The sequence below is a fragment of the Microcaecilia unicolor genome, chromosome 8, assembly GCF_901765095.1.
Source record: "Microcaecilia unicolor chromosome 8, aMicUni1.1, whole genome shotgun sequence".
Taxonomy (NCBI): domain Eukaryota; kingdom Metazoa; phylum Chordata; class Amphibia; order Gymnophiona; family Siphonopidae; genus Microcaecilia; species Microcaecilia unicolor.
Window position 1 is genome coordinate 169305643 of NC_044038.1, and position 24281 is coordinate 169329923.

Here is a 24281-nt window from a genome sequence, read left to right on the forward strand (position 1 = left end):
TGAATCATATACTAAGATCTCTCACAACAAAGTAGTTTTTTGTTCTCAACCTGAGTTCTTACTGAAGACGGTAACACAGTTTTATCTGAATTTGGAAATAGGGCTTCCTACATTTTGCTTTTAATCCTGATAAAAAAAAAATTACACACAAGAAGTTCCTCTGCATTCAGGACTGTAAAAAGGCTCTCGCTTATTACTTCACTGACTCCATCAGAAAGCCTGTGCAGCTGTTCTTCTCCTTTGTCCCTAACAGTTGGTATCCAGTAGTCAAGTGAACTTTGGTGAATTGATTAGCATCCGTCATCTGATTGTTATGCTCAATCTAATACTCCACCAAACAGAAAATCTCATCAAATCAGATCCACTGCCGCTATCATGACTTTCCCAATATCTGCTTCACTACATACCTTATGCAAAGCAGCAGCTTGATCCTGGCTTCATATCTTCATCCTTCATTCAGTTAAGCTGTGTTGACCAACCTGTATTTGTAACTTTAGCAACTCATACCTTTCTTTTTAATGAACCACTCCTGAAAAAGTTGCACATTATGGCTAATAATGAGTAGCCCTGTCCTTGCAAATCACCCACTTGTGTGCCTGATTCGGTCCTCCTTGTTGACAGGAAAAGGTGTTGCTTCTGTAGACAGCAGGATTGGTCAAGCACACTATCCCTCCCATCTCCCAAAGAGTTGCATTCTTTCTTGATCTATGAAATTAACGTAGGTACTCAGGAGACTCCTGCATGTGGGAAGGGTCATTCATGCCGATAACTTTACTCGGTTCCGAGCTCTGGGAGAGCTGTTCATCGTGGCAGTGTGCATTGTCATCACCCACTCATGTGCCTGATCATTCCTGATGTCTATGGAAAATACTTTTTACAGGTGAGAAACAATGCTTTCAATTCAGTCTTCACCAAATTACAGGACATTCTTTGAGACCTGTTTTAAAGAGCATAACCAAGAAAAAAATGGGGGAAATCCTTGAGAAAACAGAGGCCATATTTTTTATGTTTGACATATTGATTATTGTTAAAACTGCTTCCTACTCATGTAATTTCTTGAGATATGGTAGTGAACTTATGTCATGCAAAACAGGCATTCGCCAAATTGAACAGCACAATAATAGCAGAAGCGTGGACCTCAAAGCAGGACTGAATATTGGGAGGCTGCGAGTTCACCCTATAATTACAACTCTAATCATAGAAAATGTGTTTGAAAATATAGTTCACTCAGTTAAAAATATGGGCATCTTGAAGATTTTGTAATAATTTTGTAAGATTCTGTTAATGTGCTGCTTCTGGTTTACGCTTTGCTTCTTAAAAACAAAATAGATTTGAATGGCAAGCTGGGACTAATTTTAACAAGAAAAAACACTGCCTTTACAGTGTTGCCCTATGTCCTTTGTGTTTGAATTAGAACTTTGCTTCTTTCTTTTCTTTTATAATATTTTTTTGCACTGATAACCCTTTTCTTTAGACCTGCATTTTTGTTTCAAATGTTTTTTTTGCGGCATGCTGTCTGTGTTGCAAAAGCCTGTGTGCTTTTCTGCAGCTTCTCTGTAATTTCCCAGCTGTCCTGTTATTTCCCACCTCATGGTTTTCTTTTCAGCTGAACCTTATTCACAGTGAAATCAGTAATTTAGCCGGCTTTGAGGTGGAGGCAGTTATCAATCCTACCAATGCTGACATTGACCTTAAAGATGATCTAGGTAAATGGAGGGGAAATGGGGGCTTTAAATAGCTAATGGTCAGAGGAGAATTATGGAAACCAGAATATTACACGATCAGCTTTTGTGATAAGTAGGTAATTAGATTCTGACATTCCTATGAATTAGGATATTTTGCAGACTCTTTCAGTAATATTGATAAAAAGTAACTCTGCCCTTTCATCTTCTTATATGCCAGGCTCCTGGATAACATTAAAATAATTTGATTATTTCCCACAAAATATATTTCATACTCTGCTGGAAATTTAAGAAACGCAGAGTCTAATGATAACTAGCACACATATAAAGTTTTTTTCACAAGATATCATTCAGGAAGCATTATTAAATCAAATTCATATCCAAGGTATCCTGGTGCCTGCAATGAAATAGTTTAGAGACAATTTTTAAGAGTCTTTTTTATGCCTATAACAATCATTTTGAAAACAGATCTCTGAAAGATGTTTGTTTTTAATGATTTTTGATTGGACTGCCTTCAACGCCACTGGCCAGGTCTTGTATCCATTCTGTCTGTAATGCTCATATACTGACCATTAGTTTCATGGAGGGGGGTTCCTAATGTGGGCTTTTCAAGGTTGTTCCTTCAGGTTATAAGAAAAACAGTTTCTCCATTCAGCAGATTGAGGCAAGTGTACCATAAAACCCTTGGAGGCTTTAACGTGTTGAAATTTCTGTCTTTTGTCTAGCATTTCTTATGTTTAAATTCCATTACAAATTAATTGCATCTCTGCTAGATTTCATTTAACTGCTAAGCAAATATAGTGGAAATAAAGAAACAGAAATCTGGTGTTATGAGTGGTAAGATTGCAGGATTTGTTGAGTTAACAAAATTATTAAAAATACTTTTTAAAGCATAAATGTTTATAATAACAGTGAACATACCCACTCCAAGCATTTCCTATTCCTTGGTATCCAAATGGACTAAGAATGCTCATCTTTTACCTGAGTACTTACCACTAACACTGTAGGATTAACTGCAAGGAAATAGCCTGCCCATCAATCATTCTATATAACTTCCAAAACATATTCATGAAAAATGCAAGAATTATAGCCAAAGCTGAAAGCACTTATTTTCTTTGGCTAGTATATCTGAATGTGTTCAACTGTAGCAGGCCAAACACATAGCTGTGTTAAATTTCTGTCCTCTAGCATTAAGTACTGGGCATCCTTTACCTTTCACATGGAAGTATTTGAAACCCTGTCGAAGCTTTTCTGGATTGGTGGTTTGCCAATGCCGCCGCTGCTCTCTTTAGTCTCTGAGCTCCACTGAACTAGTAAGAATACACATCACGCAGGAAAGAAACTAATTAACATATTCAGGACCCTGTTTACTAAGCTGCATTATGAGCGTGTTACATTAACCATGTACGCGCGTTAACTGTGTATGCATCTACAGTATCCCTATAGGCGTCTTAGTAAACAGGGCCCTCAGCTTGTTACTTGAAATATCTCTGTGCTGAAGGCTGATGCATTCAATGCTGTTTAGCTTTCCATTGAAGAATAGTAATAACTGTCACCTTTGGCTGGTATTCTTACTGTAAATTAAAATATTGGGACACCAGTGACAGAAAAAACATGAGCCAACTTTCTGCTACCAGGTTTTTATCCTAAAAAATCTTCCAAAGGACTTTGTATTTTTCTTGGTCTTGTCTTAGTAGTTCCCCATAAATACTACTACTGTTTATCATTTCTATAGCGCTACTAGACGTATGCACCAAGTGAATTATTCTCAAAAGTATGACAATCCTTTAGAAAATGTTTACAACCATGTAATAAGTGGTAGCTGGTAAATAAAAACACAACTTCATATGCAAATACTCTTTTTCTATATGGACCTACATCGATCTATTGGCCATCCTGTATAAAGAAGTTAATTTGAGGAATGCCAGAGCATTCAGTAGTAAGATGTGGAAATTTTATTACTGCTAACAAAATGGAGAAACTGGTTATTTTCTTTGACCTAGATTGCTTGTTAGTATCTTTCCCTATGGTATGCCTGTTTCACATGTTTAAGCATAACATCATTTGGAGGGGGGTAACTAACTTCAAAATACTACAAGCGTGATTTCTTACATCTGTCATTCACCATTTTTTATTTAAACATGTAGTGTTCAGACCTGCAATTCCTCCCCCCACCCCAAAAAAATATATATATATATATTATACATACAAATCATGGATTATGCTTTTGGCTCACATCCCTGAGCCAGCAAGGTAGGAGAATAATAAATTTAGTATGCTAATAAATGTGGGGCATATGGCTCAATCTTCTTCCAACGTGGTTGATATGCATTTGTTTACCTGTTTGTAGTTGCAAGTTGTACAGGCTGACATTGCCACAATTGACAGTGATGCTGTCGTTCACCCGACAAACTCTGACTTCTACGGCGGTGGTGAAGTAGGTAATGGAAAGTTCAGTGCTGCCAAGTTGTGTGTGTGTGTGCCTTGGCAATCGGAAGCAAAAGCTTGTTTTGGTTTTTTTTTGTCCAGCTAATGCAGCCCTACATTCCTTCTTTGTTTCCAGCAGTCCTAAACCTGTTGCAAAAAAAAAAATCCTAAAGAGAGAGAACCTGAAACATCATAATAAATGCTGATGTTCATCTATGTAGGCTAAGTTCTGATGCCAAGGGATAGCTATCCTTAGCAGTAAGTCACAGGTCAGAACTGATATCATCAGCCATGAGATGATTGGACAAGGAGGAATTAATCTATCCTCTTTCCTTTAAAAGTTATCCCTTCAAACAAAACTAAAGTGATGTGTAGAAAAGCTTGATTGCTGTTGTCTATGTATTTCTCTTCTGTAAACCAATAAAAAAAAATCTTTGTTTCCTGTTTATGTGAAATCTTTCATAAATGCTAGTAAGAGTTTTTACAAGCTGTTTTCTCCGATTTGTGTCTTAATGGTGCTGAAAAAAGGATCCATTGCGCTTGCTTAAGAAAAAAAAAAGTCAACTACCTCAAAGTTCTTGTTCTTGCTGTTGACATGGATTATGTAGATTAGAAGAGAGAGCGGTTTGAGAGGATAAGCTAACCTAATGGTTCTGTGACACCACCTCATGGCACCATGTGTCCAGATCTGTGTCCAGATCTTCCACTCTCCAAGTCAGCTCGAGCTGGGGATGCCACAATAGCAGTATTCAGCCACCATGAATTTAGTGCTATAGGGTTCTAGTATAAGCCCCTTCTCAGTCTCTGAGTGGTTTACAATACAAGACTGATTCCAAGATAACACATACAATTACAAGAAACAAAAGTATTAACTGCTGCCATGTGTGTCTCTTGACACTGTGCAGAATCTTTCAGTGTCTAATTCAAACCAGTTTGAGCTACTATAGCTGTAGTTCCTAGCAGAGTCAGTTCAGTTGTAATGAGTCAGAGCTTATACTCAACAGACTGCTCTGTAGTTTCAACTCTTCATGGATATCAAATCTATGTTGTATTATAGACTTTTTATATATCGTCATTCACAGGACATCATAGCAACGGTTTACAAATTTCAAATATAAAAAGAAAAGCATAGGAAGCACGATAAAAAAAATAAAACAACAAGGGGGGGAAATTTCAGAGGTCAAAAACATAGCAGCCATCACTAGGGAGATCCATTGCACCTAGGCATGGGCTCACATGTCACATAACACAGTTTCTTCCCAAAAGCTTGAGTGAAATTTGTGTCTTGAGACCACCCTTGAATCTTGAGGATTCTAGACAGAGATATCAGGGACTAAATACCAAATTAAAGGAGCTAGGCAATAAACATTGGGAAGCATAATTGAATGCTCCAGTACACTTCTGAGGCCTTTTCCTCCGTTGATTTGCTTAATAATTAAAGGCAGTCTGCATCAGAAGGGGGTACAAATAGCAGTTTGTCATATCATTCAATGTATAGTGTGCGCTGGAAGCTAGAGAACCAGTCTATCAAAAGGATCCTGGGTGTCCAGTTTGAAGGTTCTATGAGGAAGCATCTCCACTTTAGACTTAATTCTATCTATAGCAAGTTAAAACAATGTATATATATATATAAATAGATAGATAGATAGATAGCAAAAGTATACTCCAACGTTAAAGTTATGGGGGCCGATATTCAGACCGCGGGAGTTAGCCCACTGCTAAACCCAGATATTCAATGCCAGGCCGTTTCCAATGACCAGAATTGAATATCCGCTTTATTGTTGACAGGATAGAAGGTAACCAGCTAAGTCAATATTTAGATGTAGCCGGTTATCTTCTAACTGATCAAAGATATCCCACATACTCGCGTGGCCAAATATAACCACTAAAGTGGGCTGCTTTGAAATGGCGGATAGCCAGTTATGTCGGCCCAATATAACGGCTATCTGCTTGCCGCTAACTGGTGCTATTCAGTGGGAGATACCCCACTGAATATTGCCAGATAACCAGTTATGGGGCATTTAATCAGCCAGGTGCTAGTTTCTGGCTGCTTAAAATTTTTGAATATCAGGGATGGGGATAGTGTTTTAAGAAACATAAACACACACAGATGTTTATTAGGGCAATTTTGTATTCAAAATCTGAATAACAGTTGTAGCGTGGAACGGCATTTCAGAAAGGTTGGCCATCTCACATATATTTTAGAACAAGATACATCCTGTTCAAGTGGACATCCATGTGCTGGAAACATCCAGCATGAATATCTATGTTACAAACTGAAATGTCTAAATTATGGGAGGGAACAAGGGTCATGGCCATCTATGTGGCAGCATAGGAACATCCGTCTTATTAAAACTGCACACAGATGTCCACGTTAGAGCAAAAGGGGTAGCCGAATTGTTAGAGCAGTGGGTTGCAAATCAGAAGACCCAGGTTCAAATCCCAATTCAGCTGTTCGTGTGTGTGGGACTTTTTTTTTTTTTTTTAATTGTGAGTCCTCCATGAACAGAAGAATACCTACTGTATCTGAATGTATACTGCTTTGCCCTCAGGCTTGCAGATGTCTTATATGTTCAGGTACAGTAGGTATTTTTCTGTCCCTGAAGGGCAAACAAAACTAAAAAAATAAAAAAAGGGAATTGGGTTCCTTGTTTTAGTCCCACTGCACCAACCAGCACGGCTACTCCTCATGTTTGCATGCTGCTTTGTTAAGAATGTCCATAATACCTGAGCCTGGTATCCCATGCTGGTTTCATATTCAGGGGAGAGGAAGGAGGACAGTAACCACTGGGGGGGGATTAAGGAGGTGTCATGACTTAATCCTTCCAGTGGACAGCTGCTCAATGAGAGCACCTTTCTGTAACCTGAAGGTCACAATTACCAGGTCTAAATACAGACATCCATCTTTTCAAACATGGACATCCCTTCCCCTTCTGTAATGGATGTTCCTAATTTAGGCCACCCAACCTTACCATTGGATGCACTCTGCAGCATTAGGCATCTATATCCTGTCTTTGTAAAATTGGGATTTGACAGACCATGCACATGTGGACTTTAAATTCAGTTTTCAGATGTCCAAAACAAGAATAGAGCTCATAAAATAACACCAAATTATCATTAAAGCAGTTAGTATGATAGATCCCAGCATACATAAATAATGTGTTGTATATCACAGAACTATACCTAGGGCTCCTTTTTACAAAGCGGCACTACCCATTAGTGTGCGCTGAATGCGAAGAAGCCCATGGAATTGAATGGGCAGCTTCGCATTCAGTGCACGCTAATCTGTAGCGCCACTTTGGTAAAAGGAGCAGCCCCTACTTGTCATGGTTTTTTGTAATGGTACAGTAAAGCATAACCAGACAATTCCCTCTGCTAAAGCTTTGTACACTATAGCAGCATTCTACGTAAGTATCATTCTTGAATATTTCTTCATTCGCAAGTGAGTGAGCAGCTTACTGCGTGTGTGTCTCTTCCCCTGGCAAGAGGATGCTTCTTTAAGCTGATCTTTAGAAAATTAATTTTAAAAATGTTAGTATTGTTGTCGAGTTACTTAAGTTCCCTCCGTCATATGGCTGCACTCTTCTCAACAGCAACATGTTTTCATTCTCTCACAAAAATCCATTTCCATGAAGGATCATGACATCTCTCTTTCACTCATAAAGCTTTTTTAGTGCTAGCCGATCTGCACAGTATTTCTCTTCCCTCACTGAGTTTTCGTTAGCGGGGACTGCTGGAACAATGACGGCAAGTGTACAAATGCTAGCTTTCAATTATTAACATTTTCCTACAGCATCTGTAATGCCTTCTAACAAAGAAATATGCTATGGATTGATCTTTAAATAAATTCTGCCACTAACTTTCTGCATAGGTTGCCTTTGGACCATGATCTTTATACCTGCTTTTTAGGTGTGTATATGTTCATTCCCATATAATTTACCATGGTTTTATGATAGTGAGCAAAATATATGGTCGACTACAGGTGTTTGCATAATGTAAGACTGTTTGTATGGAGAATGTAGCAAAAAAAAAATTCAGTTGAATCCACTGATTTCCATTTTAAATATTGCAAAAACAAGGTGTTAGATTTAAAACTATATTCTATCAGCAAGCAAGTAACGATAGGGCTGCAGCTAGCTGGCAATGAATTATTCACCCTTCATTGGTTCTTCACCATTATTCAAGTTTGCAGGAACTAAAGCTATTTTTTTTAGTAAGAAATTAAAGCCAAGATTTGAATTTTAAATTATAGCAATTTCATTGTATAATACAGACTGTTAAGAGTTTTTAGCAGTCGTTATGAAGCAGAGGTTGCAGTGACCGCCCTGTGCCATGACTCCACTGAAGATAAGGAGGTAAGAGCAGCTTACCATTGTAATCTGCGGAATCTGATCACCAAGTTCATCGGATCCTCAGAGAGGTGTTGTTTATATATGCTTCAAATCTAAATATTGGGAATACAGGAAAATAAGACCATCATCAATATATAAATTCAGTTTCTCAGACTTCTGTAAAGCCAGTAACCCATAATTCTAAACATTGCGCCTAAATCTATGCGGCAGTGCACACATAAATTTATTTGAATACTAACAGTAAGCACATAACATAGCTCAGTACTATACTATAAATGGCACGGACAACTCGTATAGTGCTTAAATGGAAGGGGTCGTTCACAGTGGAGGAGCACAGAGTTATGCTGTAAAGCAGGGCTTCTCAACCTGTTCTTCAGGGCACACCCACTCAGGTTTTCAGAATATCCACAAAGCGTATACGTGAGAGAGATTTCCATACCAAGGAGGCAGTGCATTGCAAATCTAACACCCGCATATGCCATTCTGGATATCCTGAAAACCTGAGGGCTGGGTTGAGAAACACTGCTCTAAAGTGCCAATTTAGCCTGAAACTGGCATGGCGTAAGTGGGCCCACCAAAATTTATGATGCCACTTTATGCTAGTATTCAATAATGGAATCTTGGTGCCCAGATGCTATTATTGAATCAACACCCAGCATCTAGATGCCAAAATTGTGGTGTCCAGTTAAAGAATTGCCCCTGTAGAGGTCTTAAAAATATAATATTAAAACAATAAACATAGCAACATAATGGCAGTTAAAGGCCAAATGACCCATCCAGTCTGTCCGTCTGCAGCATCCACTCTCATCCTTTCCCTAGTTCATACATACAAGATGAAATAAAATTATTTAATTGAACATGTACATTCCTCACTTTTGATAAAAGAGATGGTACTGTTCTGCTGGATTGAGTTACCTATCAACCATGTACAGTAATATAAACCCTGTTTACTATAGTGTTGCAAACATTCAGTTTCTAGGTAATGTACAAATACCTGCAAATCCCGCCACATAGGTTAATTATATATAACTAACTTTTGCTTTAATTGTGATCAACTTTTGAAAATAGTTATGTAAGACTACAGTATTTAGCCTATATTCAGCCATCAGTACCAGAATTAAAGTGAAGTATGTAAGCAATAGGCAAGTACTGTAAATTTAAAATAATTGAAGCCAATCTAGACTAATCTTATTTAACAAACCAGTTTAGGTTTAACTAGATTCTTCAGTGAATGTAGTCAGTTTTTTAAAAATCATCCACCTTCCTTTGCGATATTCCAGTGGACACCAGTATTACAAGGAGTGATGACAGTCTCTGGTGAGGCCAAATTGTAGTCAAAGTTCCATAATAAGTCACTAGTCTTACTCTTTGCCATTATGTCCTTTAGAAAACTTGATTTTAAAGCTGCAGTACTAGCTAAATTACAGTCTAAAATAAAAGATACACACTCTTTTCAAATAGTGATGTGGGGGAGTAGCCTAGTGGTTAGTGCAGTAGACTTTGATCCTGGGGAACTGGGTTAAATTCCCACTGCAATTCCTTGTGACCCTGGGCAAGTCACTCAACCCTCCATTGCCCCTGGTACAAATAAGTACCTATATATACAATATAAATCGCTTTGAAAGTAGTTGAAAGTACCACAAAAAGGTGGTATATTTAGTCCTCTTTCCCTTTCCCTATCTGAGATTCTACATGGATTGTTGCTGGTGGAGGAGTAGCCTAGTGGTTAGTGCAGCAGACTTTGATCCCAGGGAGCTGGGTTCAATTCCCACTGCAGCTCCTTGTGACTCTGGGCAAGTCACTTAACCCTCCATTGCCTCAGGTACAAATAAGTACCCATATATACTATGTATACCACTTTGAATGTAGTTGCAAAAACCACAGAAAGGCAGTATGTCAAGTCCCATTCCCTAGTGAAATTTGATATATAATGCAGTTCTTATTTAGAATTGCTATTCACGTGTCTCAGAAGGATGAATGTTGAAGTCATCACTCTGATTTGAACCTTTAGATCAGGACTTCTCAACTGAGCCCTTGGGGCACATCAAGTCCCATCGAGTTTTCAGGATATCTACAATGAATATGCATGAGTTAGATTGGCATACCAAGGAAGATGTGCATGCCAATCTATCTCATACATATTCACTGTGGAAAACCTGATGGGACTTGGTGAACCCCAAGGACTGAGTTGAGAAGGCCTGCTGTGGACTATAGGCAGGTCACTATAGATGGTCACTTCAGATATGGGAGTTCCATTCTGTTGCTGCACAGTTGTGTGTCAGTGTAGTGGAATCCTTACAACAAGAATGGGCATGAAAACAGGTGAACCCCAATCTGCTTAGATTCAAATTCAAGAATAAACAAATAGAAGAAGCTCTCAAGAATTTTAAGACACATATCACTTTTAAAAGAAAAGCTGACAGAATGAGAATATTTCTAGTTCTGTTTTAACTGGTGATAGAATTATCTTTAAAAATGTTTTTCTAGTACCTCTGCTTTATAGTTTAAATTTCCAAAGCGGGACTCCATTATTCTCCTATCAGTAAAAATAAATTGAGCTCATCAAGGGCACTGGTCCTGTTGGGCTGCCAGTTTGATAGGCACGTTTCTAAATGTTGTCAAATGAGATCTTTAGTTCTGTAACTGCATTCTTCTCACTGACGTTTCTTTTTTTTTTTTTTTTTTTTTGCATATTGAACACATATCCAATGTGGGAAATTCTGATTTGATACTGAAATTGCAAAGTAAGATCTAAAGTTAATTCAGGCTGCCCATGGGGAAAACTAGTTCTCAGCTCCCTACTCATACTGTACAATTCACATCTTTCCTATGCAGAAGAAATCTGATGTCTTCTAGAGGAGAATATGCCGTCTAGACATTCTCCTTTTTATGTACGTCCCCTTGTGGTTAAATTTATCGTAGCTACCATTCTACTTGTGTGGAAATGAACAAAGCACATACTTGAAGAATCTGGTCCCTTGTGTCCTTATGTTTATCAGCTGTGGAAAATGTGACACCAGATAGGCTTACAAACTCTGCCTGAATTGTGAACTCATCAGACAATACAGGGTTGAATTTTATAACAGGACACATATGGAAAAGTCCAAAAAGTCACCTTTAAAAAAAAAAAAAGTTACATAGGTGCCTAGATGCCTTTATATAATAAGCTCCCAGATCCATCCTCAATAGCACACAAATACTGATGCACAAATTGCACATGCTCAAAAGATGTAAATATGTTCATATACTCTATATGTGTGCATATATATTTTATAAAATACGTGCATACATTACACCTCCCAGAATCTGCCCCCCAAAATGCCTGTGCACAGATGGCCTAAAAGTAGACACAGACTTTCCATCTGTGTACTTTTTATGCTCATATTTATTTATCCAGATTTTTATTCTGCATAATCCTACATTCTTGGCGGATTACAAAAATCATATAAACAATCATTAAAACAACAGAACAAAATCTGTAAAGATTATTTGATAATAGTGATTGATTCAAGGTAGCCCTGTATCAGCCCTTCAACCCTATTTCCCTTAGAGCCTCCTGCTTTGCCAAATGTTTTAAAAATAAAAATGTTTTTAACTGTTTTCTGAATGAAAGTAATGTATCGATTTTATGGATTTTGAAGTGGTAAAGTATTCCATAATTTAGGCCCCGCAATTTGAAAAGTAGTAGCATGAAGACCTAAGAAACTCACCAATCGAAAATTTGGAACATCCAATAAGTACTTGATCTCAGACCTTAAAGAACAAGTTGGTTTATAAATTTTAAAAGTAAAAACAAGCAGAGATGGACATGCATTATTCAGTGCTTTGAAAATCAATGTAAGTACCTTGAATTCAATCCTATAAACAGTTGGCAGGCAGTGCAACAATGTTAATGTAGATGTAATATGTTCCTTACTTGATTTTCTTGTTAACAATTGTGCCACTGAATTTTGAGCAACCTGGAGATCTCGTAGCGTATAGTCAGGCAACCCAAACAATAAAACATTGCAATAATCAAAAAATACCTTGAAAAATAGCCTGAAAATTCTCTAAAGAGAGTAAATACTATAACCTACACAGTAATCTTAATTTATAAAAAAAAGCAGTCTTAATTACATATCCAATGTGACTCTTCATAGACAATGTGATATCCAACCATACCCCAAAATAACTTTTTTTTTTTTTTTTCAAAATCAAAGTGGTACATCCATCTACCTGAAAATCTAAAGGACAATTTGTCCATCCCATTCTTGACAAAAACAAAACTTGTGTTTTTCTAACATTCAGTTGAAGCCTACTGACTGTCATCCAGTTTTGAATCATTTTAATTGCCAGAGAAGATTCAATAGAGTTTTCAACCTTAAAAAATTGTAAATTGTCTGCATAAAGTTTATAATGCAGACCAAGACAGGCCAAAAGTTTACAAATAGGTGTTATCTATAAATTGAACAATACTGGAGACAAGGCCAAGCCTTGTGGAACTCCTGAGGAAATAGCTTTCCAATCAGAGATATCAACTTGTTTTCACTTGAAACTCTCTGTTCTCAAGAAAGGATTGGAATGAACTCAAAACTGATTTGTCCAAACCAAAGTTTTCCAACCTCTTAAGTAATGCTGGAATCAAGCAGCTTGATGGTCAAATTGTATCAAAAGTTGCCAAGACATCCAATGTAACCATTCATTTGTATAAAAGCCCTTTCTGCATGTAAAACAGGCTTTACATGTATGTGGAAAAAAGTTTTATAAAATTACTCCCTCACAATGCCAACATTAAACTAAGTGTACAACTCAGCCAACTGTTTGAGCAATTTTTTATACCTTACTTTAAAAAAAAAGCTATGAATAGGATGCTTTGTAGACTGAAATCTTTATTGGGTCAATCAAAAAAACTTGACTTTTGGTCTTCATAGATCCCATATTTAGATGATGCCCACGTTTTTCTTTTAGAAATTCTACCAAGTCTAGTGACCACAGAAATGCATCATATTTTACCATTATACTCCTACCAAGAAAGCAATAGTATATTAAGAAAGATGCTGCAATATAGAAAAAAACTTAGAAGAAGCATTACCAAATGAAAAGATCTTACTTTGCAGTTGTAAATAAAACAAATGGTGATAAAAATGAATAAAGTGTTTTGAAAACTCATATACAGAAGTATAATCTTGTCCTGTAGGGAATGCGTTAGAGAAGAAAGGCGGCAAGGAATTTACAGATGCCGTTACTGAGCTTCGAAAAAAGAATGGACCATTAGATGTAGCAGGAGGTAAGGCTTTGAAGACTTTCAACTTTTCCTTTATCTAGAAATCATAAAGGGCCTCGCTTATTAAACTGCGCTAGCGGTTCCTGCACGTCAATGAAGCTCTGTTCTGTGGAAATGAGTGTCAACATAGTTTTTATTTGGCATTTTAAGGTACTCATTTTCAAAGTCCATAGACTTACAAAGTTACATAGTAACATGCTTTGAAAATGAGCCTCATAATGGCTACAGAAGTTGATTGCAGTCTAACTTGGAATCCTTTGATCATTAGTATTGTAGGGGATGGTGATAAATGGTTGGGATCAATCATGCTACACTGCACAAGTCCTCTTGCTTGCTTCATGGCCATTTTTCGAGGGAACCTATTAAGAAGGTGGTAAGGGTTCTTGCGCTGACCCGGCAGTAACCGGGTAAGCCCAGGCGCTAAAAAAATTAGAAATGCCGTGCGATCAGAGTAGGCAGTACCGCCTGGTTCCTCTGGTAGCCCTGCAGTAGGGCCGAATCGCTTTGTGCCAAACCCACAGTAACCCTGCCGCGGCTTGGTAAAAGGGGCCCTTAATCCTCCATTGTCCCAGGTACAAAAACTGACTATCAGGCTTATTTTCAAAAGAGAAGGGTGCCCATCTTTCGACACAAATCGGGAGATGGGCGTCCTCACAGGGTCGCCCAAATCGGCATAATCAAAAGCCGATTTTGGGTGTCCTCAACTGCTTTCCGTAGTGGGGCGACCAAAGTTCACAGGGGCGTGTCAGAGGCGTAGTGAAGGCGGGACTGGGGCGTGTGTAACACATGGGCGTCCTCGACCGATAATGGAAAAAAGAAGGGCATCCCTGACAAACACTTGGACGACTTTACCTGGTCCTTTTTTTCTTATGCCACAAAAATGTGCCCTAAATGACCAGATGACCACCGGAGGGAATTGAGGATGACCTCCCCTTACTCCCCCAGTGGTCACTAACCCCTCCCACCCTCAAAAATATTTTTTCCAGCCTCTATGCCAGCCTCAAATATCATACCCAGCACCTTGACAGCAATATGCAGGTCCCTGGAACAGTTTTAGTGGGTACAGTGCACTTCAGGCAGGCGGACCCAGGCCCACCCCCCCCCCCCCTACCTGTTACACTTGTGGTAAATGTGAGCCCTTCAAAACCCACCAGAAACCCACTGTACCCACATGTAGGTGCCCCCCTTCACCCCTAAGGGCTATGGTAGTTGTGTACAGTTGTGGGGGGTGGGTTTTGGGGGGCTCAGCACACAAGGTAAGGGAGCTACGCACCTGGGAGCAATTTCTGAAGTCCACTGCAGTGCCCCCTAGGGTGCCTAGTTGGTGTCTTGGCATGTCAGGGGGACCAGTGCACTATGAATGCTGGCTCCTCCTATGACCAAATGGCTTGGATTTGGTCGTTTCTGAGATGGGCGTCCTCGGTTTCCATTATCGGCGAAAATCAGGGACAACCATCTCTAAGGACGACCATCTCTAAGGTCGACCTAAATTTCGCGATTTGGGCGTCCCGATCGTATTATCGAAACGAAAGATGGATGCCCATCTTGTTTCGATAATATGGGTTTCCCCGCCCCTTCGCCGGGACGTCCTACGAGGACGTCCTCAGGAAAACTTGGGCGCCCCTTTCGATTATGCCCCTCTAAGAGTCCAGTAGAACAAGGAAAATTTCTTTATGTAAACCACTTTATGTATCACAGAGAGGCAGTATATCAAAAATTAACATAATAGTCCATGAGCCTGATTAATTGAGGTCTTTTTTTATTTTCTTACACATAGAGTAGGAGAAAAGCTTAAATGAATCAAGCTCCTGTGTGAATAATCCAGTCCTTGTGACACACTTAATATCCACAATGAATATTTATGAGATAAATCTTCATGTGCAGTCTCTATTGTATGCAAATCTATCTCATGAATATTTGTTGTGAATATCCTGAAAACCTGACTGGCTAGGTGTGTCCCGAGGACAGAGTTGAGAAGCCTAGTTTAAGGCCATTTCTCAGCTTAGGGTATTGAAATATTAAGATCATCCAACTAATGCGCTAATTATCATCACTCCTTTCTCTTTTCCATAAATAATCAATACTTTGTCATGTAGATCAGAAGAGTATTGTTCCTAATACAGATGGCCTACTAAACTATAATAAAAAGAAAAATATAAGTTATTGTCATCAAGATCAGTCTTTTTTTAATTGTATTTCATAGTAGATCAATGTCAATAGCCCAATTCATTCCTGCTGGTCTTAATCCCACAATGGTAATGACAGACTTGAAAATAATTCTCTCATTTCGAATGAACAGCAGCTGATATGCTGCTCCTCTTAAACTGTATCCCTTCCCTAAATCCCTAAGCATTGTTTTATTTTTCTTTTGGCTACTCTCTTTCTTTAGAACTGTTTTTTGTTGATCCCAGTATTTTGATTTTTGTAAACTGCCTTTGTCGTTTGCTTCGAAAGGCAGTCTAGCAAATAATTAAACTAAACTAAACTCTAGACATAACCATAAAGAATGTGGTGTAAAGTTGTGGTCTTGCACCTGATCAGAGGTTCCCATGCTTGTCCTGGAGGCATACTGAACCGGTTGGGTTTTCAGAATATCTTTAATGAGTATTTGCATTTGCATACGCGTGCCCAACTTGCGCCAAATTGGAGTTACCGCTCAATTACCGTGTGGCCCTTATGGTAATTTCAATTTTGGCGCACGTCAGATAAATGCAGATAACTACATCAAGTGGCATTTGACACGCATAGACCATTGCTGCCTGGTTACCACGTGAGACCTTACCTCTAGGTCTCAGACCCAAAATGGATGCACAGCAATTTTCATGTCCATTTTCGGCAAAAAAAAAAGGCCTTTTTTGTAGGTGTGCTAAAAAATAATTCTGCTTGCGTCCAAAACACACATCTACAGTACTGCAGGCCATTTTTTCAGCGCACTTTAGTGTTTCTTTTAAGTCTGGTTTTGGTGTTTAAATATATTACCTGAACATTCAGCCCTGGCCACTATCTGGATATCATCGCAGATTGTTCAGGTACGCTGCCGTTCAGTGCCATCGTCTGGATAACTGTGACACATCTGGATATTTTCAAGCTCCTCCCAGGCTCCAACTCCAGACGGTTCCAATTCTACCTGGATAGCGCCAGGACAGTCTGTAATGATTTTCAGAGGTCAGGTAGTAGGGATTATCTTTGGTAAACCCCTCCCCCACCTCCACCCCTGGTGGAGTTTTTCAAGTGATCCAGATTATACAGTTTCTTGTGATCTGCCTTATAGCCTGGCCTGTATAAAATACACATGTAAATTGACATGAACTCCTGAGCTGCTCTAAATGGTCAACAGTCACATTATAGCTATAATTTCTTAAGCTTTTCAGGGATAATTTTACTAATTAGGGGTCCTTTCAGTAAAGTGCGGTATATTTTTGCACAAAGTGCGGTAAGATTTTGCACTTACTGAGCTTTGACAGCAAGTAGTAACGAGGTAAAGGCAAGGGCTATCCCCCGGATTCTATATAGCGAACCTAGTTAAAGGGACCCATGATTTGCTATTTCTTTAACCAGACATCTAGGTCTACAAAGCTCTCTTCTGCTGTACTGAAACTTATCCTGTAACTTTCATTCACTGAAGAAGTTAGAAAATTGTGTTTTGCTTAAAGTTGGACATCAGCAAAAAAATAATAATGCAGTTAACTGCAAGTAAACTACAGATAGAAATCCTACAAACTAATACAGAGTTGTGTGGTCATGCCTTCTGCTAGCACTTTTTGGAATATAACACAATGCTTCAGTTAGGATTTCAGAACTGTCTAGATGTTATGCTTAATGTCATAGCAATCAGGATTTCACATAGCATACATAGTTCTGGAGTACATCTTAAAGCTCAGCAAAATCCAAGTAATTATGTTCACTTTCTGCTGTTTCTAATTAGCTGCTCTCAGCGCAGGTCATGGGTTGCCTGCTAAGTTTGTGATCCATTGTAATAGCCCTGGCTGGGGCTCAGACAAGTGTGAGGAACTGCTGGAAAAGACAGTGAAGAACTGCTTGGCTTTGGCAGATGAGAAGAAGCTGAAGTCTATTGCATTTCCTTCAATTGGAAGTGGCAGGTAAGGACTGCTTTGAAACCTGTTGTCTAAGGTTATGCGAGGCACATTTAATAATGCAATACAGATCCCACTTGTTCATTCAGTGCAAATCCTTTTAGCTACCTGGTGCACCACCCTTCTGTCAGGACTTTGGCCTTCGCACATGGGAAAAACCCGAGGAACGCTAAGATCACTTTTTACTGCAGCTTAGCACAACAATGTTTAGCCAGCTAGTGCTGAGATTCATCGCTATCCAGTTCAGTTTTGGTCCACTGACTATATTTTGGTCACTTCGATTTAGGCTTGTTTTTTGTTTCTGGGAGATTATATAAGTACTGTGCTTTTTACAGTCTACAGGGAAATAATATTAAGATTTAGGTCCACTTTATTTGATACACCGCCAATACACTGAAAATCTAAGTGGTTTACAATGTACATGAAAAAGGGGGGTGTTAAGCAAAGTAATTAAAAAAAAACAACATTTATCAATCGACAATTTACAGTAGACTTAAGACTAAATACAGGGACGAAGGAAGAAATTCAATTCCAAAAGGGAGGATAAACAGGGAAGGGGGGTTCAAAAACCATGGGGAAAAACAGACTTGCCAACTGAGGCCGTGATTTGTCCTGAGATGGTATTAGTGATGATTAAGTGTGAGAAATTGCTAATGGTGGGTCGAGTCGGGAAAGGTGAGAGAAAAATAAAAAGGTTTAAGTTGAGATTAGAATTTTTGAAATGAACTTTCAAGTCTTGGTTAAAGGGGAAGCCCTTTCCGTAGAGTGAGGGTAACCACACCGAAGTAAGTTGATCTAGTAGAATCACAAACAACTGTTCTGAAGGAAGGTATAGATAAGAGGTGTTGTTGTGAGGAATAAAGTACTCTAATAGTGAGATGTGGAATGAAAAATACAGCTAGGAAGAAGGGAGAACCAGAAGACTGGATGTGGTGACTCATGACAAGGGTTTTATAGGGAATTCTGTAGGAAATAGCCAGTTGTTCAGCAGTGAATTGTGGTGTGGCATGATTATATTTCCGGAGACCATAAAGAAGTTTGATAGCTGTATTTTGTATGAACTACAATCTATGTAATTGAGAACTTGGAAGACTAATAAGCAGCGAGTTGCAGTAATCCAGTTTTGGAATAACCAATTTCAACGTCAAGTTTGACAATTTGTAAATAAGTTGGTTCCATTTTGAACATTGAGAATGTAAGTTTTGTCATGACAGTGCTGCAATCATTAAAAAGAAAAACAGCAGAATAATGTTTACATTTTGTCATCAAGTAAAAAGTAAATTGAAAACTGGGAAATAATTGCACCAAACACAGTTCAGGCACATTTGATCTCCTGTCCAGACATCTGTTATGCAGATATCCCCTGCTGAACTCATAAACAGCTTCATTCCCAGTTATGATCCAAGAATGGGATTACAAGTGGAACAGTGCCGAGGAAGTAAATTGTGTTGTAATTTGAGGGAAATTAGTTAGCTTGACTGTATGAATCCAAGTCTTTTTATTATATGATTTGTATTTCAAACAGTAACTTATTATTTCTCTCACTTTTATATGACATTCTTTATTATTTTGTTATAAAATATAACATTGTGTTTTCGTACAATCAGTGAAATTATTTTATTTTTTATTTTTTTTTTCAATCATTTGTCCCTGATTGATTTCCATGGAAATTTTTTTTTCCCTTACAGGCAGTTTAAGTTTCCTACTTTTGACCATTTTTTTTTATCTCTAATGATATCTGGTCACAGGACTTTAGCCCTACATATTGTACCGGCTCTCAGTCTAGGCCAAGAAGGAACCGTCCTCAACGTAAGGCTCAGTCCTTACTCTTTTCAGGTCTTGTAAGTGGTTTGGGGCATGTTAAATCGGGAACTGTGCTGACTGAAGCATGGACTAGGGTTTTTAACTTCTTGCCTTGTAGAACTGACATTTTGGTCAGAGGATGCTCAGCTCTTTTTTCCCCTGGTTCCAGGTGTTGATGGACACAGTAGAGCAAATACGTATATCTGGAAGGAATAATGAAGATTAAGCATATTGTAATGAAACTGCTAATGAATGAAAAGGTGCGGATCGAAAAACCAACATACATAAATATCTCCCATTTCCTTTCTGTCCTCCAAGATATACGTTTTCAAATCTTTATTTTTATTATTATTATTTATTGCACTTGTATCCCACATTTTCCCACCTATTTGCAGGCTCAATGTGGCTTACAAAGATCTGTTATGGCATCGCCATAACAGGGAAAAGAATACAATTGTTGTTACAAAGAGATAAAAGAAAGCAAGAGGATCTGGTCATGCAGCTATACAGTGAGATATTCTGAAGAAAGGAGTGTAGGAGTTGTGTTCTAGTAATTATGGGTTTTCGTGGTTGGCTTTATTAAAGAGATAGGTTTTCAGAGCTTTTTGGAAGCTATTTAGTTCATTGATCGTTTTCAAGTGAGTTGGTAGTGCATTCCACATCTGCGTACTCATATAGGAAAAGCTGGTCGCGTGTGTTAGTTTGTATTTGACCCCTTTACAGCTGGGGAAGTGTAGGTTGAGAAAAGTGTGAGAAGATCGTTTAGCATTTCTGGGTGGTAAGTCCACGAGGTCTAGCATGTAGGTCGGGGCATCTCCATAGATGATTTTGTGAACAATCGTGCATATCTTGAACGTGGTACGTTCTTTCAGTGGGAGCCAGTGTAATTTCTTCCTTAGGGGTTTTGCACTTTCATATTTTGTTTTTCCAGATATGAGTCTGGCTGCGGTATTCTTTGGTTCTCGAATCAGTTTCGCAAAGTGATCATGAACAATTGGCACATTTTGGAAACACTATTAAAGATCTTTTGTAATCAAACAGGTCAAAGCCAGGTGGAGAGGAGGCGATATGGAGAATATGTTGCTTAGGGAAGACCAACGCTTTATCTTTAAATTGAATATGGTCACCCCTTATGGGCTCAATGCAGAGTTAGACCTTTTGCCTTTTTAATAATATATTTATATATTCTTTATAATTATTTATAATACATTATACAAGCAGACTAAAAAATACGTAAAAACTATACACAATAATAACACACTGAAAACAATCACACACAAAGTTTACCATGAATCCCTCATTATATCAAGTCTGTCCCGATTTACTTCAAGAGGGAGACTATTGACCATTTTAGTAGCTATTATCTGTATAGACTATCCAGTCTACATCTTTTTGAATGTGTGGTCTATAAAATACTGAGTGGAGTAGAATGGGGACACATTAATCACTTGTTTACTCTTTCCAAAAATACATAGACTAGGGGGCACACGATGACACTACTAAGTAGTACATTTAAAACAAATTGGAGAAGATATTTCTTCACTCACTCTGTAATTAAACTCAAATTTGTTTCCAGAGAATGTGGTAAAAGTAGTTAGCTTGGCAGGGTTTAAAAAAGGTTTGGACACATTCCTAAAAGAAACATCCATAAGCCGTTATTAAGATGAACTTATCCACTGCTTATTTCTAGGATGAGCAGCATAAAATCTTTTTATTTGGGATCTTATACAAACTACAATAGGAAGTACATAGAGAGATCAAATATTATAATATCTTAATACAAAAAGGTCTGTCTTAAAAAAGAAGACAACAATTCAAAGTAATTCTTACTGACAATTAAAAAAATATTTATTCCAAAAAGTTAGAAAAAACATTCAGCCTCTATAAGGCTTACTTGTTTTCAACAGCATCCTATTCATAACAGTATTAATGCCTTGTATTAATGTGGTCCCCCTCAAACTTATGCACTAAGGGGCCTTTTTGCTAAGCCACGGTAGCACTAGCATGTGGCTACTGTTTGCTAAAAATCACTGCTGCAGGATGTGCTCACGGTAGTACGCTGCTCAGCGCACGCTAATCCCATGCTGAAAAATATTTTTTCTTTTTCAGCACAGGAGGTGTGCTCAAGGGTGGAGAGTACACATGCCCTGCACTAATCAGGTAAAGTGGGCACATTGCCACACACTGCCCGATTACCGTGGAAGTAACACGGGAGCCTTTACCGCCATGTAAATAGGTAGCGGTAAGGGCTCCCGCAGTAATGGCCGCACACTAATTGGGAAATGCATGTGGAGATTAATGGGGGCTATAGCAGATGCAGCCATTTTACTGCCATGCTAAAAGTAGCTGCAACATGCAGTAAATCCATGCGCTGACAGCAACGACGATCCTTTTTTAGCGCAGCTTAATAAAAGGAACCCTAAGTGATTTTGGTACATGATGTTATAGAATAGTACACTCATAAACACCAGTTTTTGGTGGTAGTCATGCGCATAAACTTTATTCATAACGTAGGGACCCAGTACATTTGAGGTCTCATCGAAGACTTGGAGATGCAATTATCTCCTTTTTCTGGCCGGCCCTTCCTCCTCCTATTCACCCAGGTTCTTTCTAGCTTTCGCCATTGCTATGGCTGCCTATCTGACTACTTCTAGATCATCATGGCATCTAAAAATTACAGGACCCTGTTTCCAGAAAGTCTCGTCACATTCTGAATCTGTGCCCATACCCTTGTGAATATAGGTGAATATGGACAGACAAAGTGAATCCATAGGGTTAACATTGCATTTTTGTCACATCCTATTGCATTATATTCTGTCCTGTTTGGTGTTTCTTTGTTTTTAATATTTCGTATTGTTTTGCCTCTACAGAAATGGCTTCCCAAAGCAGACCGCCGCACAACTGATTCTGAAAGCGATCTCTGGCTATTTTGTGTCAACGATGTCATCTTCAATCAAGACCGTTTATTTTGTGCTTTTTGACAGTGAAAGTATAGGGATCTATGTGCAGGAAATGGCTAAGCTTGATGCAAACTAAACCTAGAAGCCCTGCATTTTCCCTTCTCCTGCTTCACCAAACAAAGCCCTTAACTCCTTATTGTGAGGCAGCACTATTATTTCAGAATTTACTCATTTTTGGAAGAGGGGTTTCTTTTGACTTTTTAAAATGTTTTTCGTTGGCACTGGTAGTTGACATTACTGCTCAGATGCACTGTATTCCAGGCATTGTCTGACCTTAGTGTAAATTTAGGAAGATTTTATAGTTTTATTTTAATGACCTATGGAATGATACGAAACCTAGTCTGGGAAGTATGTTGTCTTTTATATATATGGAAGGGAAACAAAAGACCTATTTTGTAACTGTGTTGTGGTGCTTTTATCGTGCATCGAGTAGTGTTTCCTTTTTGATTCTTGAGAAACAGACGCTACAAAACTCGATTTGTGTTTACTTCTTGTCTTAACAATGAATTACACAAGAAAATTGTTGTCCTTAATTATATTTGCAGATTGGAATATGTGTTAATTGATTTAGTAAAATGTTGAACTGATCTCAGTGGCGTGTTTGAGTTACTGCTGCTATACATGAGGGTTAAGGGTCATTGTAGATTTTGAAGAAACAAGGATATATTCTTCAACGTTAGCCCTACGAATCTCAACTCAGCCTCAGCACTCGGTGAAAGAAGTGGGCATCTGTTTACACCAGTCTCCCACGCAGTTTGGCATCATCTTAACCTATGTGAGCAGCAGCACCCTACATTTTTAAAAGCTAATTTTAAATGGGGTTTCCCTAATCTAAGTAATAAAACTTTTCAGCAGATTTACATTTGTAATGTTACAAATGTTATGTATTTGACTTCAAAACTTCTCATACTTTAACCCAAAAACGTACAAAATGATGGCAGATACCATCATATGGCCTATTCAGTCTGTCTATCCATACCAGTTACTAACCTCTAATACTCCTTCATCTCCTTTAGAGAATCTCTGTGCTGTCCCACTCTTTCTTGAATTCAGATACAGTCCTTGTCTCCACCACCTCCACTGAGAGGCCATTCCACACATCCATAACCCTTTATGTATAGAAGTATTTTCTTAGATTACTCCTATCTTTCACCCTCATCCTATGCCCCCTCATTCCAGAACTTCCTGTGAATTTAAAGATACTCACCTGCTGTACATGGAATAGTTTAATGGTTAGTGCAGTGGGATGAGAACATGGGGTACTAAATTCGATTCCCACTGTGGCTCCTTGTAATTCTGGGCAAGTCACTTAACCCTCCATTGCTCCAGGTACAAAAGATTGTGAGCCCATGAGGGACAGAAAAAAAGTACCTGCATATAGTAAATTGCTTTGTTTGTACCACAGAAAGCCAGTATATCAAATCTACGACCCATTATGTCACCTCTCCTGCCTTTCTTTCAAAATATGTATATTGAGATCTTTGGCCCCATATGCTTTAACAATGAAGACCATTGACCATGGAAGGTTGTTTGTGAAGTGTCGCAAGGGGCTCTCCCCTCTCTCCCACATTATTTAATATCTTGATGCAACCTTTGGTGCAATGCCTTGAGAGTTCTAAAGTACAGTCTTTTATTTATGCAGACTATATTACTGTTTTACTACCTTTCTCCCTTGGAAATGTGGATCATGAATTCAGTCT

The 24281-nt window shown here is 38.5% G+C and overlaps 1 protein-coding gene across 5 annotated transcripts in view; it reads left to right on the top strand.

Annotated features, from left to right (window-relative positions):
- Window positions 1-23168, top strand: part of LOC115475541 (core histone macro-H2A.1) — a 63464-nt gene extending 40296 nt beyond the window's left edge. For 3 of the 5 annotated variants that reach the window (XM_030211329.1, XM_030211331.1, XM_030211330.1), the window contains exons 6-9: window positions 1607-1706; window positions 13638-13727; window positions 17650-17824; window positions 22492-23168. In XM_030211329.1, coding sequence (XP_030067189.1) covers window positions 1607-1706; window positions 13638-13727; window positions 17650-17824; window positions 22492-22657 — 531 coding nt within the window. In that variant the 3' untranslated portion in view covers window positions 22658-23168. Of the gene's footprint in view, window positions 1-1606; window positions 1707-4032; window positions 4124-13637; window positions 13728-17649; window positions 17825-22491 lie in introns of all 5 variants that reach the window. The other 2 variants (XM_030211333.1, XM_030211334.1) reach the window with 1 other exon arrangement.
- The last annotated feature ends 1113 nt before the right edge of the window (window positions 23169-24281 follow it).